The sequence below is a fragment of the Oncorhynchus kisutch genome, linkage group LG5 (genome assembly GCF_002021735.2).
Source record: "Oncorhynchus kisutch isolate 150728-3 linkage group LG5, Okis_V2, whole genome shotgun sequence".
In the NCBI taxonomy this organism is placed as follows: Eukaryota; Metazoa; Chordata; class Actinopteri; order Salmoniformes; family Salmonidae; genus Oncorhynchus; species Oncorhynchus kisutch.
Genome location: NC_034178.2, coordinates 7194851 through 7210003, shown reverse-complemented (window position 1 = coordinate 7210003; position 15153 = coordinate 7194851). Strand labels below are relative to the sequence as shown.

Here is a 15153-nt window from a genome sequence, read left to right as displayed (position 1 = left end):
TTTTCCAATAGCTTCTAAGTGTTTTTTCAAATATATTCAACTACTGCCTGAGATGGTTGCCAAGGTACTCTTTGAAATGCTATTGCTTAAAAAAGTCCTTTTGACACACCTGATAGGACCACAGAGTTGCCTTGACGGATTTCACAACCTATGCATAAGTAATTCAATTCATTTCACATGGTTGACGATTCATTACTTAAATTCATTAAGATAACCCAGCAAAACCTTGAAGTACAGTTAGCATATGCTCACATAGCACAAAGTCCCCACACTGAATGGCCCTTGTCTTGACACAAAAAACATTCAACGCAAAGCTGTGAGAGACACCATTAATGTCACAGGGGGACAAAGAAAAACAGTAGAAAAGTTGTGCTCCAATTGTGTAAGTAGAGGAAAAAATGTGTTTAAACCGTCAAACAACCATTAGCCGTGCCCAGTGAAGTAAAACCCTCCCAAGGAAAGGAAGGGCAATAAAACAACTATCACACTGGCGACTGGGGTGGGAGGTTAATTGTGACAGAGCTTCCATGATTTGTTCAGGAAAAATAGGATTGGAGCCAGACAAGGCTAGGGCTGGGGTCAACCCGGGGTCTCAACTGTTTCCTGTCAGCCTGACCTGGGTGGTACTGACAGAGGGAGGGAGAAAGGGGTCTGTTCAGTCTAAACTGGGTTCTGGAGTTCCTTGCTTCAGGATTAAGCTGAAAAGTAGGCTATAATACTTCTATTAGTGTAATATTACATTTATAAAGTAGGCCCTATCTTGGTCAGTCTGTCTGTCTGTCTCTTTCTCTTTCTCTCTCTCTCTCTCTCTCTCTCTCTCTCTCTGTCTGTCTCCCTTTGTCTCCCTCTGTCTCTCTCTCTAAAGTGAATATTTATTTCTCATAGCTATGTAGCTGACGTTACTGTGAGCTGCATCCAAGACCCAAAACAGTGTGTCACTGGGAAAACATTTTCCTCTCTCCTCTCCCTCTCTCCTCCTCTGAAGGCCAGCCTCTCTGTGTCGTCTATCAGCCTGGTGTGTTTAGAGCTAGCCACAGGGTCAGAACAGAGCAGAGAAAGGCATCTACCCCATCTACTCCTATTTCTCTCATTCTCTCACTCACAATACTCACAAATCTCTCTTCCTTTCTCCCCCTTTTACCTCCCAGTCATACAATAGACTTCCCCTGTACGGTCCTGCCCAGAAGAAAGAACAGGGGGATACAGTTTCCACAACAATGGAAATTCAATCAGGAAATGGAGAGGAGTTGGAGGTGGTGAGTGGCGAGTCATTAGCGACCTCGGGCTCCGTTTCCTCCTCGACGTATCTCTCTGTCCCTCAGGCAGACGGCACGGACGACCAAGTACTCCGGGAGGACCTCCAGGCTGCCAAGACCATTGAGAGGTTTGACATCCCTCTGAGTAACTTGAAGAGGATGTTTGAGAAGCCCCCAGGAGCAGCCAACACTGTAAGTACACTTCTATTCTTATTATGCAGTACAGCTTTATGTGAATTGAATGTTTAAGCCAAACAGTGCCCTAACTTACTGTGGCCCAAGGCACTCTGTCCATGGACGGTTTGGGAGGGAACCAACTGATGGGCAATTATGTGCTACATTTACTGTGAGAAACTGAATAAAACTTTAGTGGAAAGTTAAAAAAGTAAGTTTAGTGAAGTAGGTTCATTGGAGATTTTGACACAGTTGTAATGCATCTATCTGTCTCCTAGTTTCTGAGAGACGGGAAGCAGACTATCAGTGTAGATAGCGGGAGGTCTGGTGACCAATGGCATCACACTTTAAAAAAAACATCAGCTCTGCTGCTTGTTTTTGTGTTCTTGTTGCGTCTCTCACTTAATTCCATAAATATGTCTATTCTAGTTTCATGGTGGCTATGTGGGATCCTCTGAAAGACGTCCGTGTGATCACTGACCAATAGAAAACCTCTGGTGCAGCACCTGGTTTCAGTATTTTGGCCCCTCTTTTTTTATTGCATTTGGTTTTTACACAGTTAGAAAATGCACTATTTACTAAGATGGTTTAAATGTCAAGATAGAACAAGATGACAAGGGATAGAAAGTATGTTTCAAATAGCAGTGGATACCACAGTCTAGGGGTTAGGAGTATTGTTACCAAGAGCAGTGGATACCACGGTCTAGGGGTTAGGAGTATTGTTACCAAGAGCAGTGGATACCACAGTCTAGGGGTTAGGAGTATTGTTACAAAGAGCAGTGGATACCACGGTTTAGGGGTTCGGAGTATTGTTACCAAGAGCAGTGGATACCACGGTCTAGGGGTTAGGAGTATTGTTACCAAGAGCAGTGGATACCACAGTCTAGGGGTTAGGAGTATTGTTACAAAGAGCAGTGGATACCACGGTTTAGGGGTTCGGAGTATTGTTACCAAGAGCAGTGGATACCACGGTCTAGGGGTTAGGAGTATTGTTACAAAGAGCAGTGGATACCACGGTCGAGGGGTTAGGAGTATTGTTTCAAAGCCAGAGAATATGATTCAGCCTTTGGCAAAGGGTTTACCCAAAGTTTGTTGACTCTAAAAGTGCTTACGTCTTCGAGGGCGAATGACTCACCACCTGGTTTTCCATCACATTACAGCTGGCTGCTCTCAGAGGAACATCTAAGACACTTGGAAGCAAAGTGGGTCATTTTTGGGCAAACCATCCCACTGCCAAATGTCTACCGTGGAGTAATGAATGGTCCATCTGACCTAGTTATGCTCTTAGTTGGTTTTAACACCGTCATGATGTCCAACCATATTCTTCCCAAATCTGGCCGTGATGTGTTCGTAATGCCAAAGATCCACCGCAGATTCGATCGGTTTAATCAAAAACTATAATACAAATATTATTACAATATCCTTAGTGAATCTATAAGCTACCAGCAGATGGTATGAAGAGCACAGCAAAAGTGAAAGAAATGAGTGAAGTCTCCCCATTAGCTGCACAGAGAGATCTGTATTGATCTCTAGTCCATCCTCCTGTCTATGGAGTGGAGCCTAAATACACAACTGATGTTTCTCAGCCCCCGGCCATGGCATTACTGTCCTCTTGAGAGTTGTAAAGGGAACTTAGTCATGCTGTAAACAAAGTAGATGACCATGTCTCAGTGTCAACCACCTGAAAGCAGCTTTAGTTATTCATAAACTAGATCAATACACTGACAGTGTTTATTGGCTTATTCAGATGTCCGTTAGCTTTTGACGAAGCAGCAGCTACTCTTCCTGGAGTCCACACGAAACACAGAACATGACGAAGGAACCAAGCACATGGTACACTGAGCAGTCACACAAATGTAGAATGCCACGGTGTACAACTGAAGAATAACGCGTGTGTGGATTGTGTTTGTGTTCGAGTTTGTCTGTGTGTGTGTCATTTCACAGTCGCTATTTTGCCATCAGACGTTGTTTAATCCATTTTTTAAAGGTAATTTTCCTGTTTCTTGGAGTAATTGGATCATGCCTCTGTATAATACTGTGTGTTGTCGGGAATTGCTTTTGAACTTGGGGAATGTGAAGAGACCCCTGGTGGCATGTCTTGTGAGGTATGTATGGCTGTCTGTGCTGAATGTTATTGGATTATACAGACAATCTGGAATTTTCATTACAGTAATACTTCTCATAAACACAAAGAGACAAGCAGTTCATCTCTCATCAACCCTCAACCAGGAATGACTGGCATGGATGTTGTTGATGTTAGTTCTGTATGTGCAGTTAAGGGTGAGGCGTGATGCTCTGTTTTGAACTAGCTGCAGCTTTGCTTGGTCTTTCTTTGCTGCACTTGACCATATTACCAGACAGTAATCAAGTTGGGAAAAGACCAGAGCCTGAACAACTAGTGCAGTTGATTTTTGTGTCAAAAGCGCAGAACATATTTTCAGAACAGACATACCTCTCTCCATCTTTACGACACATTTTTCAATATGACTTGACCATGATAATTGACCATCCAATGATATACAGTTGAAGTCAGAAGTTAACATACACCTTAGCCAACTACATTTAAACTCAGTTTTTCACAATTCCTGACATTTAATCCAAGTAAAAAATTCCCTGTTTTAGGTTAGTCAGTTAGGATCACCACTTTATTTTAAGAATGTGAAATGTCAGAATAATAGTAGAGAGAATTATTTATGTCAGCTTTTATTTCTTTCATCACATTCCCAGTGGGTCAGAAGTTCACATACACTCAATTAGTATTTGGTAGCATTGCCTTTAAATTGTTTAACTTGGTCTAACATTTCTGGTAGCCTTCCACAAGCTTCCCACAATAAATTGGGTGAATTTTGGCCATATCCTCCTGACAGAGCTGGTGTAACCGAGTCAGGTTTGTAGGCCTCTTTGCTCACACATGCTTTTTCAGTTCTGCCCACACATTTTCTATAGGATTGAGGTCAAGGCTTTGTGATGGCCACTCTAATACCTTGACTTTGTTGTCCTTAAGCCATTTTGCCACAACTTTGGAAGTATGCTTGGGGTCATTGTCCATTTGGAAGACCAATTTGCGACCAGGCTTTAAATTCCTGACTGATGTCTTGAGATGTTGCTTCAATATATCCACATAATTTTACTCCCTCACGATGCCATCTATTTTGTGAAGTGCACCAGTCCCTCCTGCAGCAAAGCACCCCCACAACGCGATGCTGCCACCCCTGTGCTTTAAGGTTGGGATGGTGTTCTTCGGTTTGCAAGCCTCCCCCTTCTTCCTCCAAACATAACGATGGTCATTATTGCCAAACAGTTCTATTTTTGTTTCATCAGACCAGAGGACATTTCTACAAAAAGTACGATCTTTGTCCCCATGTGCAGTTGCAAACCGTAGTCTGGCTTTTTTATGGTGGTTTTGGAGCAATGGCTTCTTCCTTGCTGAGCGGCCTTTCAGGTTATGTCGATATAGCACTTGTTTTACTGTGAATATAGATACTTTTGTACCTGTCTCCTCCAGCATCTTCACAAGGTCCTTTGCTGTTGTTCTGTGATTGATTTGCACTTTTCGCACCAAAGTACATTCATATCTAGGAAACAGAAAGCGTCTCCTTCCTGAGCGGTATGACAGCTGCGTGGTCCCATGGTGTTTATACTTGCGTGCTATTGTTTGTACAGATGAATGTGGTACCTTCAGGCATTTTGAAATTGCTGGATGAACCAGACTTGTGGAGGTCTACAATTTTTTTCTGAGGTCTTGGCTGATTTTTGATTTTCCCATGATGTCAAGCAAAGAGGCACTGAAGGTAGGCCTTGAAATACATCCACAGGTACACCTCCAATTTACTCAAATTATGTAAATTTGCCTATCAGAAACTTCTAAAGCCATGACATTCTTTTCGGGAATTTTCCAAGCTGTTTAAAGGTACAGTCAACTTAGTGTATGTAAACTTCTGACCCACTGGAATTGTGATACAGTGAATTATAAGTGAAATAAATTGTCTGTAAACAATTGTTGGAAAAATTATTTGTGTCATGCACAAAGTAGATGTCCTAACCGACTTGCCAAAACTATAGTTTGTCAACAAGAAATTTGTGAAGTGGTTGAAAAATGAGTTTTAATGTCTCCAACCTAAGTGTATGTAAACTTCCGACTTCAACTGTACCTAGGAGTTTAGCTTCCTCAACTTGTTCAATGGTCACACACTTAATGTATAACTCCAGTTGAGGTTTGGGTCTTAGATTCTTTTTCTTTTTTTTACCAAATACAATACTTTTAGTTTTAGATGTATTTAAGAACTGTGTATTATTAATCACCCATTCTGATACAGATTAAGTTCTTATTGATCTATTCAGTGAGCTCACTGGCTTTGATTGCTTAGTTGTGGGACTCATAGTAGCTCTGACTAGTCCATAATTAGGTTCTAGAGTTGTTCCTGACCATATAGCCTTAACTTAACCAAAGTTGTTCCTCGTTAGCTCATGGTCAGGGAAAACTCTGAGCCCTACTCATAATAAACATACAGTTGTCCCAACTCTGTAGGTTTTAGAGGTCTTGAGGCGGCAGCACAGCTGCAGTATGGTGTCTCTCTAGCCTGCCGACTGTGGGTTGAAACCTGCAGGTGGCACATGCTCTCTGTGCAGTGCAGTGCCATGCACAGACGACGGGGCTTATTCCACACTGTGCTATTTAAGACCTATTCCTGGGGTTGTATGGTTAAGCTGCATTTTAAAAATAACCCTGTAATTGGTATGTCGGCTGTGGCAGGTACTGCCAGCCTGCCTCAGATCAGATGGGAGCACAGGCAGAGTGGAGACGTGGATCTATAGAGAACTGGATCATGCCTGTCGTAGTCAGAGTTCTGGACTGGGTCTTGCTGTCTGTCTGTCTTCTTATGTGGATCTGTGGGTTCTGGTGTTGCTTCAGATCACAAAGAGGAAGGTGAAGTCAGCTGAACTGATTAAAGGCCAGCTGAAAAGCTTCATTCTTAGTAGTTTAACTACGAGAGCAGAAGTGTACAAAAACGAAATAGTTAGGGGTTTGTTTTATTGAACAGTTTTTCTTTGTGGGATGTTGTTTTTTGTGAGGGTTTTTATCTTTACTGTTCTTTAATTAGTACTTATGTGTGAAAGGAAATGTGAGACGTTTCTCAGATGACTGTACTGTACCGTAGTTTGCTGCGACCACAACACTGAACCACTGATGCCAAAGGTCCAAAAGATGCAATCTTTCACAGACATTCTTTGGCTCAGAACAACTGGCCATGTCTCAAATACAATGTAAAAACTTCATCTGGTACTGAGTGAAATGTAGTATTTTAGGGAAAGTTAAGCCTTGTTAAGTATATTTAGACGAGTGTGGCGAGACAGAGTGGAACGAAGCCATAATAAACCAAACACATCCTGATAAGAACAGAGTTTGGCTATTCCCCAATGGACCGTGTCCTATAATACATCTAGGAGACATTTGCTTCAAAGATGAATTATTGTATTCCCTTGACATGAGCTGACTGACAATCATGATGAGACTGAGACAATGTAGGTTAGGCTAAACAGATGCTCTTATCCAGAATGACTTACAGGAGCAATTAGGTTTAAGTGCTTTGCTCAAGGGCACATCAACCGATTTTTCACCTAGTCAGCTCAGGGACTTGAACCAGCAACTTTTTGGTTACTGGCTCAACGCTCTTAACCGCCAGGCTACCTGCCGCCCCCAAACCCCATACAATGGTGGTTTATCTACTGTACCGTTTTGATATACTAACGCTGAACTGCTTGTATTTCTGTAGGGTTCCAATATGACGACTCTCAAACCTTCTTCTACTGCATCATTCAAGTCAAGGAAAGCGGGATAAAGACATACTTTTACTCTACGACGCCCATTTGGAATTCATCCTTTATTTTGCATGACCAAAATTATCTGTCATTATCTTGTATCTTAATTTTGAGAACACGGATACTTGTCACTGTTGAATTCTTCCTTTGAATCTGACCTTTCTATTTGACATTTGATTCTTAATGAATGATAATCCAATTTGCCGTTTCCTTTCAATTTCCTCTGCAGAAGATTTCATTCCCGTTTTTCATTTTCGTTCTGTGTTGCCCATGGTGTTAAAGTGCTTTTTTATTCCCCCAAATCAGATGAATTCTGTCCCCTTTTGGGGCAAGGTGACCTGAGAAACAATAAAGCAGAATATTAATATTTGATTAATACCCCTTTAGAACACTTAAATAAAGGAGACCTTGAATGAAGCACAATCATCTGGCTGTTCATTTGTCTCTGTTTCACTCTGGTTTCTAATAACATTCTCAGCCACACATTATTCACAGGCAACGGGAAGGTCATCTTCTTATCTCTGATTTAGTCGTCTAACAAAAGCCTGTGTCAGTTCAACACAGGGCCAGTGTTCACAGATCACAGAAAGGAAAGGTTTGCAGCTCACTATAAAACATGACTCTGTCTCTTGCCTTATCTGTAGGGTTGTAATGCAAATGTCAGCTTTGGTGGGATATTGTATTATTTATACAGTGGAATGCCTGGGATGTCATGGAGAGGTTAGTCATAACAATGGAGGATGGATCATCGCCGGGTGGCCGTATAAGTAGTGCCAAAACTTCACTGATTCCACTGTAGAGGAGGACAGGCATGTTTCCATTATCCACAGATGTGGAGTGATGCAATAGTTTATGTTCGGAGCAAAGAGTTCCTTTTTTTGCTCGAGTGGACTAGCTGACTAGCCGACCCCCTTCTGTTTCTGTTTCTGTTTCTGACAGTGGAATCAGATGTCGTTTCCAGTCCCAACCAGAGGGGGGCAATCAAATGTCTGGGAGTCACATCAATTAGTCCTGCTCTAACAGTGCAGCGAAAATGTCAAATAATAATCAAAAACAATAAATCACAAATGTCAGAACGAATCCAGTTAACAACCCACATAACACGGTATCAGTAATCCAAATGCAATCTAAAGCAATCCATAAAAGTTGCATACCAAGACTATAATGAAGAAACCAAAGTCATGCAGCATGTATCACTCCACAGAGATAGGATCTATGTCACCACACCATGCCACAGAGATAGCATCTATGTCACCACACCATGCCACAGAGATAGAATCTATGTCACCAAACCATGGCACAGAGATAGGATCTATGTCACCAAACCATGGCACAGAGATAGGATCTATGTCACCAAACCATGGCACATCCTATGTCATTGTCCTGTTATTTCACCAGGGATTTAATCTTGGTTAGTTTGTTTTTGAAGGTCCTAGGGGTTCTCTGAGATCGATAGCCCATTCCCCATCCTCACCTCATGGGACATCCAGACTCTAAATATACAGCCCACTGTGACCTATGAAGCTTGATGTCATGGGTGGCTTTAAATGTGACATATCCTGAAGTCCAGTTGGACACTTAAATGTGAGGCGTCTGCACACATTCAGATGGTGGCACGTGCGGGTGGGAATGTACATGGGAGCTTGGGTTGATCTTCACAGCTTGAGTAGCTACCGTACCTCTGTACTGTGTGGGATGTACTGCAAAAGCATTTCTCTTTATTTAACTAGGCAAGCCGGTTAAGAATAAATTTTTATTTACAATGACGGGCCTAACGCGGACAACGCTGGGCCAATTGCACACCGCCCCTATGGGACTCCCAAACATGGTGATACAGCCTGGAATTGAACCAGGGTCTGTAGTGACACCTCTAGCACTGCAATGCTGTGTCTTAGACCACTGCGCCACTCGGGAGAATGATTTTTTTTCATTTTTATGGAGGCTTTGGACATTGCTTAATGTGTCCCATATGCATAATTTTCAGCTAGGTAACTTGACACTTGACACGACATTATGTGTATGCTTGTGTGTTTTATTTTGGGGATAGTCAATTGTGTTTACTGTCATTTCATTGGCTGCCCCGGTTGACAGGAAGTGGTATTTGGCAAACAGGTATGAGAGCCTCTTTTAAAGCTTCAAATGGTTAATGTTATGTTGAAATTAAGGCTACAGTTTACTCACACCCACATAAAAAAAACTTCATTCTGACCCATTCTTCCAGCCCTCTTTTGTCCAGCCCGGCCCGGCCCAAAGTGTCTCAACGGCTCACTCGTAAGATTCCATTAGCTCTATGAGACACTTCCACCTCGTCTCAGTTTCACTGATTCAAATCATTTAATGGAGTCACGGCTGTATGAGTCCAACCACACGGCCCAATAACAAAGGAGTGGGTCTCTGAACGCTAGATATTCCAATTATTACCAGCACTTATCTGTTGTATAGTTAAACCAATGGCCAGGCCAGGCCATCGACCTTCCATCGACTTGGAGTTTGATTGGGGGGTTTCCCTTTCTAAAGCATTCATCTTGTACTTATCTGTTATGTGCATATGAGCATTCCTTTCCTATCGTTCACCAGTCATCTTCATTATCGTCATAATCCATCTTCACCACCAGCATGATTCTGTGTTTCAGGGCCCTTTTCTTTTCTTTTTCCAGCGGTATTATGATGACACCCAGAACGGCACCGGAACGTGCACGCTAACGGATTACCACCCGAACCACAGGGCTTACAATTTAATCATTTATGTAGATATTGCTCTGAGACAAAGACAGCACTATAATTCATAATGTCCCCTCACTCAGACATGTCTGCTACTGTGACGGTTGCCATGGCGAAAAATATTCAATTGTTGTTGTTTTTTCAAACCCGTTAAAGCTTTATTTATAACTTACTGGATGACGAACGGTATTCGGGGTGACGGATTAATCATAAACAGCAGCACCGTTGGTCAAACTGAGAACACACTCACAGCTAGTTTATTTTGCTTCCACCTGTCTATATCCATGTAAACAAAGATAGACTAGGCCTATATCCATGTAAACAAAGATAGACTAGGCCTATATCCCCAGAACATTGGATCAGCATTGATGAACAAGGGGCCCCTGATTCAGCTTATGTCCAAAGTCACTGTCTGGAAATGGAGAAGGTTCTGGATATCCCGGTTTAGATCCGCCACTCGTACGTATAAATAGTGTCGGATGGAGTTGGTGTTTGGCAGCGCTCAGTAAACATTAGGAGGCAGAGGAGCCTGATGAAAGGGAGTGAAACATGATTTGCATTCATTACGCATAGGCCCAGTGGGAAGAGACAGAGAGAATGACCTAGTCAGAGAGAGAGAGAGAGAGAGAGAGAGAAAGAGAGTGAATGGAGAGAATGACATTGGAAAGAATTAACAAAAAAAACAGAGCAAACTAGAATGCTATTTGGCCCTAAACAGAGAGTACACAATGGCAGAATGCCTGACCACTGTGACTGACCCAAACTTAAGGAAAGCTTTGACTATGTACAGACTCAGTGAGCATAGCTGCCGTAGGCAGACCTGGCTCTCAAGAGAAGACAGGCTATGTGCACACTGCCCAGAAAATGAGGTGAAAACTGAGCTGCACTTCCTAACCTCCTGCCCAATGTACGATATTAGAGACACATATTTCTCTCAGATTACACAGATCCACAAAATTTTGAAAACTAATCAATTTTTGATAAACTCCCATATCTACTGGGTGAAATACTGCAGTGTGCCATCACAGCAGCAAGATGTGTGACCTGTTGCCGCAAGAAAAGGTCAACCAGTGAAGAACAAACACCATTGTAAATACAACCCATATTTATGTTTATTTATTTTCCCTTTTGTACTTTAACTATTTGCACATAATATGACATTTGTAATGTCTTTATTCTTTTGGAACTTTTGTGAGTGTAATGTTTACTGTTCATTTTTATTGTTTATTTCACATTTGTATATTATCTAGTTCACTTGCTTTGGCAATGTTAACATATGTTTCCCATGCCAATAAAGCCCTTAAATTGAATTGAAATTGAGAAAGAGAGAGAAAGAGAGTGAACGAGAGAAAGAGAGAGAGAGAGAGAGAGAGAGAGAGAGAGAGAGAGAGAAAGAGAGTGAACGAGAGAGTGAGAGAGCGAGAGAAAGAGAAAGAGAGAGAGAGAGAGAGAGAGAGAGAGAAAGAGAGAGAGAGAGAGAGAGAGAAAGAGAGTGAACGAGAGAGTGAGAGAGCGAGAGAAAGAGAGAGAGTGAGAGAGCGAGAGAAAGAGAAAGAGAAAGAGAGAGAGAGAGAGAGAGAGAGAGAGAGAGAGAGATGTTGGTTCTCGGGACTTAACAAGCAGGTCACTGTACTTCATAAACAAGTCACATCTACGGTGAAGCATGACGAGCACATTTCAGAACCGCACTATTTTTTCATGTTGACTCTCTGTAGTTCCAACTCGCTATCTCTCTATAGATCTCTCTCAGAAATGTTCAGTGAAAAAAATTATCATGCATGTTATATCAACATTGGCAACGTCCTACACCTTCCATAAAGTATGTCCTACACCTTCCATAAATCAAGTGCAAAGTAGCCTTCACTCAGAGGAGTGTTACATCATCACTAACTCACCAGTGTAGCTGGGGCTTTTCTGGGTTTGATGTACTGTGTTGTGATGAGTGTGATAGAGTGAGAGGTGTTACCAACAATAAAGCCTGGTGCCTAGAATAGTCCTCTCAACCCATACAACATATGACACTTCTGCAGCCTGTCTGTCTGGCCGTCTGGCCATCTGGCACACAGTACTGTTTAGCTCCTCTGTGTGTCAGCTGGCCCAGCGAGACAGAGGCTCCTAATCATCTCAAACCTGCTTGGAGACGCCACAGCCAAGCTGGGCCCACTCCGTCACAACACTCTCTCTCTCTCTACTCAGTCTCTCTCTTTCTCTCCACTATGTGCCTGTCTGTGTGTCTCCTCGCTCACTCTCTGTTTTTGCTCTCTTGCTCCCTTTCTTTCTCTCTCTCTCTCTGTATCCCTCTCTCTACCTCTCAATTCAATTCAAATGGCTTTATTGGTATGGGAAACTTATGTTTACAGTGTCAAAACAAGTTAAATAGACAATAAACAGAAGTTGAATAAACAATCAGAAATGAACAGTAACCATTAGGCTCATAAACGTTTCAAAGGAATAGAGACATCTCAAATATCATATTATGGCTATGTACAGTGTTATAACGATTAGATAATAGTTCAAGTACAAAAGGGAAAATAAATGAACAAACACCATTGTAAATACAACCCATATATATGTTTTTCACTGGTTGGCCTTTTCTTGTGGCAACAGGTCACAAAACGGCACGTATTTCACCCAATAGATATGGGAGTTTATCAAAATTGGATTTGTTTTGAAATTCTTTGTGGATCTGTGTAATCTGAGATAAATATGTGTCTCATACATCCTAATTGGGATGTCGAATTTTATGTTCCTTTCGATGGTGTAGAAGGCCCTTCTTGCCTCAGACTGTTCACAGCTTTGTGGAAGTTACCTGTGGTGCTGATGTTTAGGCCGAGGTACGCATCATGTTTTGTGTGCTCTAGGTTAACAGAGTCTAGATGATATTTGTGGTCCTGGCAACTGGACCTTTTTTGGAACACCATTATTTTTTGTCTTACTCAGATTTACTGTCAGGGCCCGGGTCTGGCAGAATCTGTGCAGAAGATGTAGGTGCTGCTGTAGGCCCTCCTTGGTTGGGGACAGAAGCACCAGATCATCAGAAAACAGTAGACATTTGACTTCAGATTCTAGGAGGGTGAGGCGGGGTGCTCCAGTCTGTTCTAGTGCCCTCGCCAATTCGTTGATATTCAGTGGGGCAAAAAAGTATTTAGTCAGCCACCAATTGTGCAAGTTCTCCCACTTAAAAAGATGAGAGAGGCCTGTAATTTTCATCATAGGTACACTTCAACTATGACAGACAAAATGAGAGAAAAAAGATTCCTGAAAATCACATTGTAAGATTTTTAATGAATTTATTTGCAAATTATGGTGGAAAATAAGCATTTGGTCAATAACAAAAGTTTATCTCAATACTTTGTTATATACCCTTTGTTGGCAATGACAGAGGTCAAACGTTTTCTGTAAGTCTTCACAAGGTTTTCACACACTGTTGCTGGTATTTTAGCCCATTCCTCCATGCAGATCTCATCTAGAGCAGTGATGTTTTGGGGCGGTTGCTGGGCAACACGGACTTTCAACTCCCTCCAAAGATTTTCTATGGGGTTGAGATCTGGAGACTGGCTAGGCCACTCCAGGACCTTGAAATGCTTCTTACAAAGCCACTCCTTCATTGCCCGGGCGGTGTGTTTGGGATCATTGTCATGCTGAGAGACCCAGCCACGTTTCATCTTCAATGCCCTTGCTGATGGAAGGAGTTTTTCACTCAAAATCTCACGATACATGGCCCCATTAATTATTTCCTTTACACAGATCAGTCGTCCTGGTCCCTTTGCAGAAAAACAGCCCCAAAGCATGATGTTTCCACCCCCATGCTTCACAGTAGGTATGGTGTTCTTTGGATGCAACTCAGCATTCTTTGTCCTCCGAACACGACGAGTTGAGTTTTTACCAAAAAGTTCTATTTTGGTTTCATCTGACCATATGACATTCTCCCAATCTTCTTCTGGATCATCCAAATGCTCTCTAGCAAACTTCAGACGGGCCTGGACATGTACTGGCTTAAGCAGGGGGACACGTCTGGCACTGCAGGATTTGTGTCCCTGGCGGCGTAGTGTATTACTGATGGTAGGCTTTGTTACTTTGGTCCCAGCTCTCTGCAGGTCATTCACTAGGTCCCCCATGGGGTGAGATCTTGCGTGGAGCCCCAGATCGAGGGAGATAATCAGTGGTCTTGTATGTCTTCCATTTCCTAATAATTGCTCCCATAGTTGATTTCTTCAAACCAAGCTGCTTACCTATTGCAGATTCAGTCTTCCCAGCCTGGTGCAGGTCTACAATTTTGTTTCTGGTGTCCTTTGACAGCTCTGTGGTCTTGGCCATAGTGGAGTTTGGAGTGTGACTGTTTGAGGTTGTGGACAGGTGTCCCCGTGGGGGACCTAGTTCACTGAAGAAATTGCCCTGTAGTTCATTCAATGTAATTGGAGAATCCAGTGGGTTCTGGTAGTCTTTAATAGTTGATTCTAAGATTTTTAATTAATCATGTCTTTGCTGTTTGATCTTTGTTATAGGGTCAAAAGATTGGAGAAGTGGTTTACCAATACATCTCCATTTTGCATAGATAACTATTCGTGTTGTTGTTTGTTTAGTGTGTTCCAATTTTACCAGAAGTGGCTTAGATTCTATGGGTTCTTCAATTACATTGAGCTGTATTCTAACGTGCTGTTCCTTCTTTTTCCGTAGTGTATTTCTGTATTGTTTTAGTGATTCACCATAGTGAAAGCGTAGGCTGTGGTTTTCTGGATCTCTATGTTTTTGGTTGGATAGGTTTCCCAATTTCTTTCTTAGGTTTTTGCATCAAATCATTTATCATTGTTGTTAATTGTCTGCTTGAAATGTCTAGATTTGATATGGAAGCTGAAAGGTCAAATATACTATTTAGGCTTTCTACTGCCAACTATCGTCACTAACTCTTACAGTTGAATGCATTCAGTCGTACAACTGACTAGGTATCCCCCTTTATCTCTTGCTCTCCCCGCTCTCATCTCTATCTTTCTATCCTCACTGCAACACTTTTGTGACTGTGTTGACTTGAGAGTGAAATATAAGTGGGTGGATCTCAGTGGCCTGTGTTTCCTAATAATGGTGAGAGTCAATAGAGAATTGTACTGTACAATATTCTTCACTGCAAACTTTTGGATTGTGAGGAAAGCTTATGGCATTGGATGCAAACAAATAACTCAGATGG

The 15153-nt window shown here is 42.1% G+C and overlaps 1 protein-coding gene across 1 annotated transcript in view; it reads left to right on the top strand.

Moving 5' to 3' along the window:
- The first annotated feature begins 956 nt into the window (after positions 1–956).
- LOC109880512 (xin actin-binding repeat-containing protein 2-like) overlaps positions 957–15153 on the top strand; it is a 51344-nt gene continuing 37147 nt past the window's right edge. The window contains exon 1 of the mRNA XM_031824326.1: positions 957–1448. Within this exon, the coding sequence (XP_031680186.1) occupies positions 1218–1448 (231 nt within the window). The 5' untranslated portion in view covers positions 957–1217. The remainder of the gene's footprint in view (positions 1449–15153) is intronic.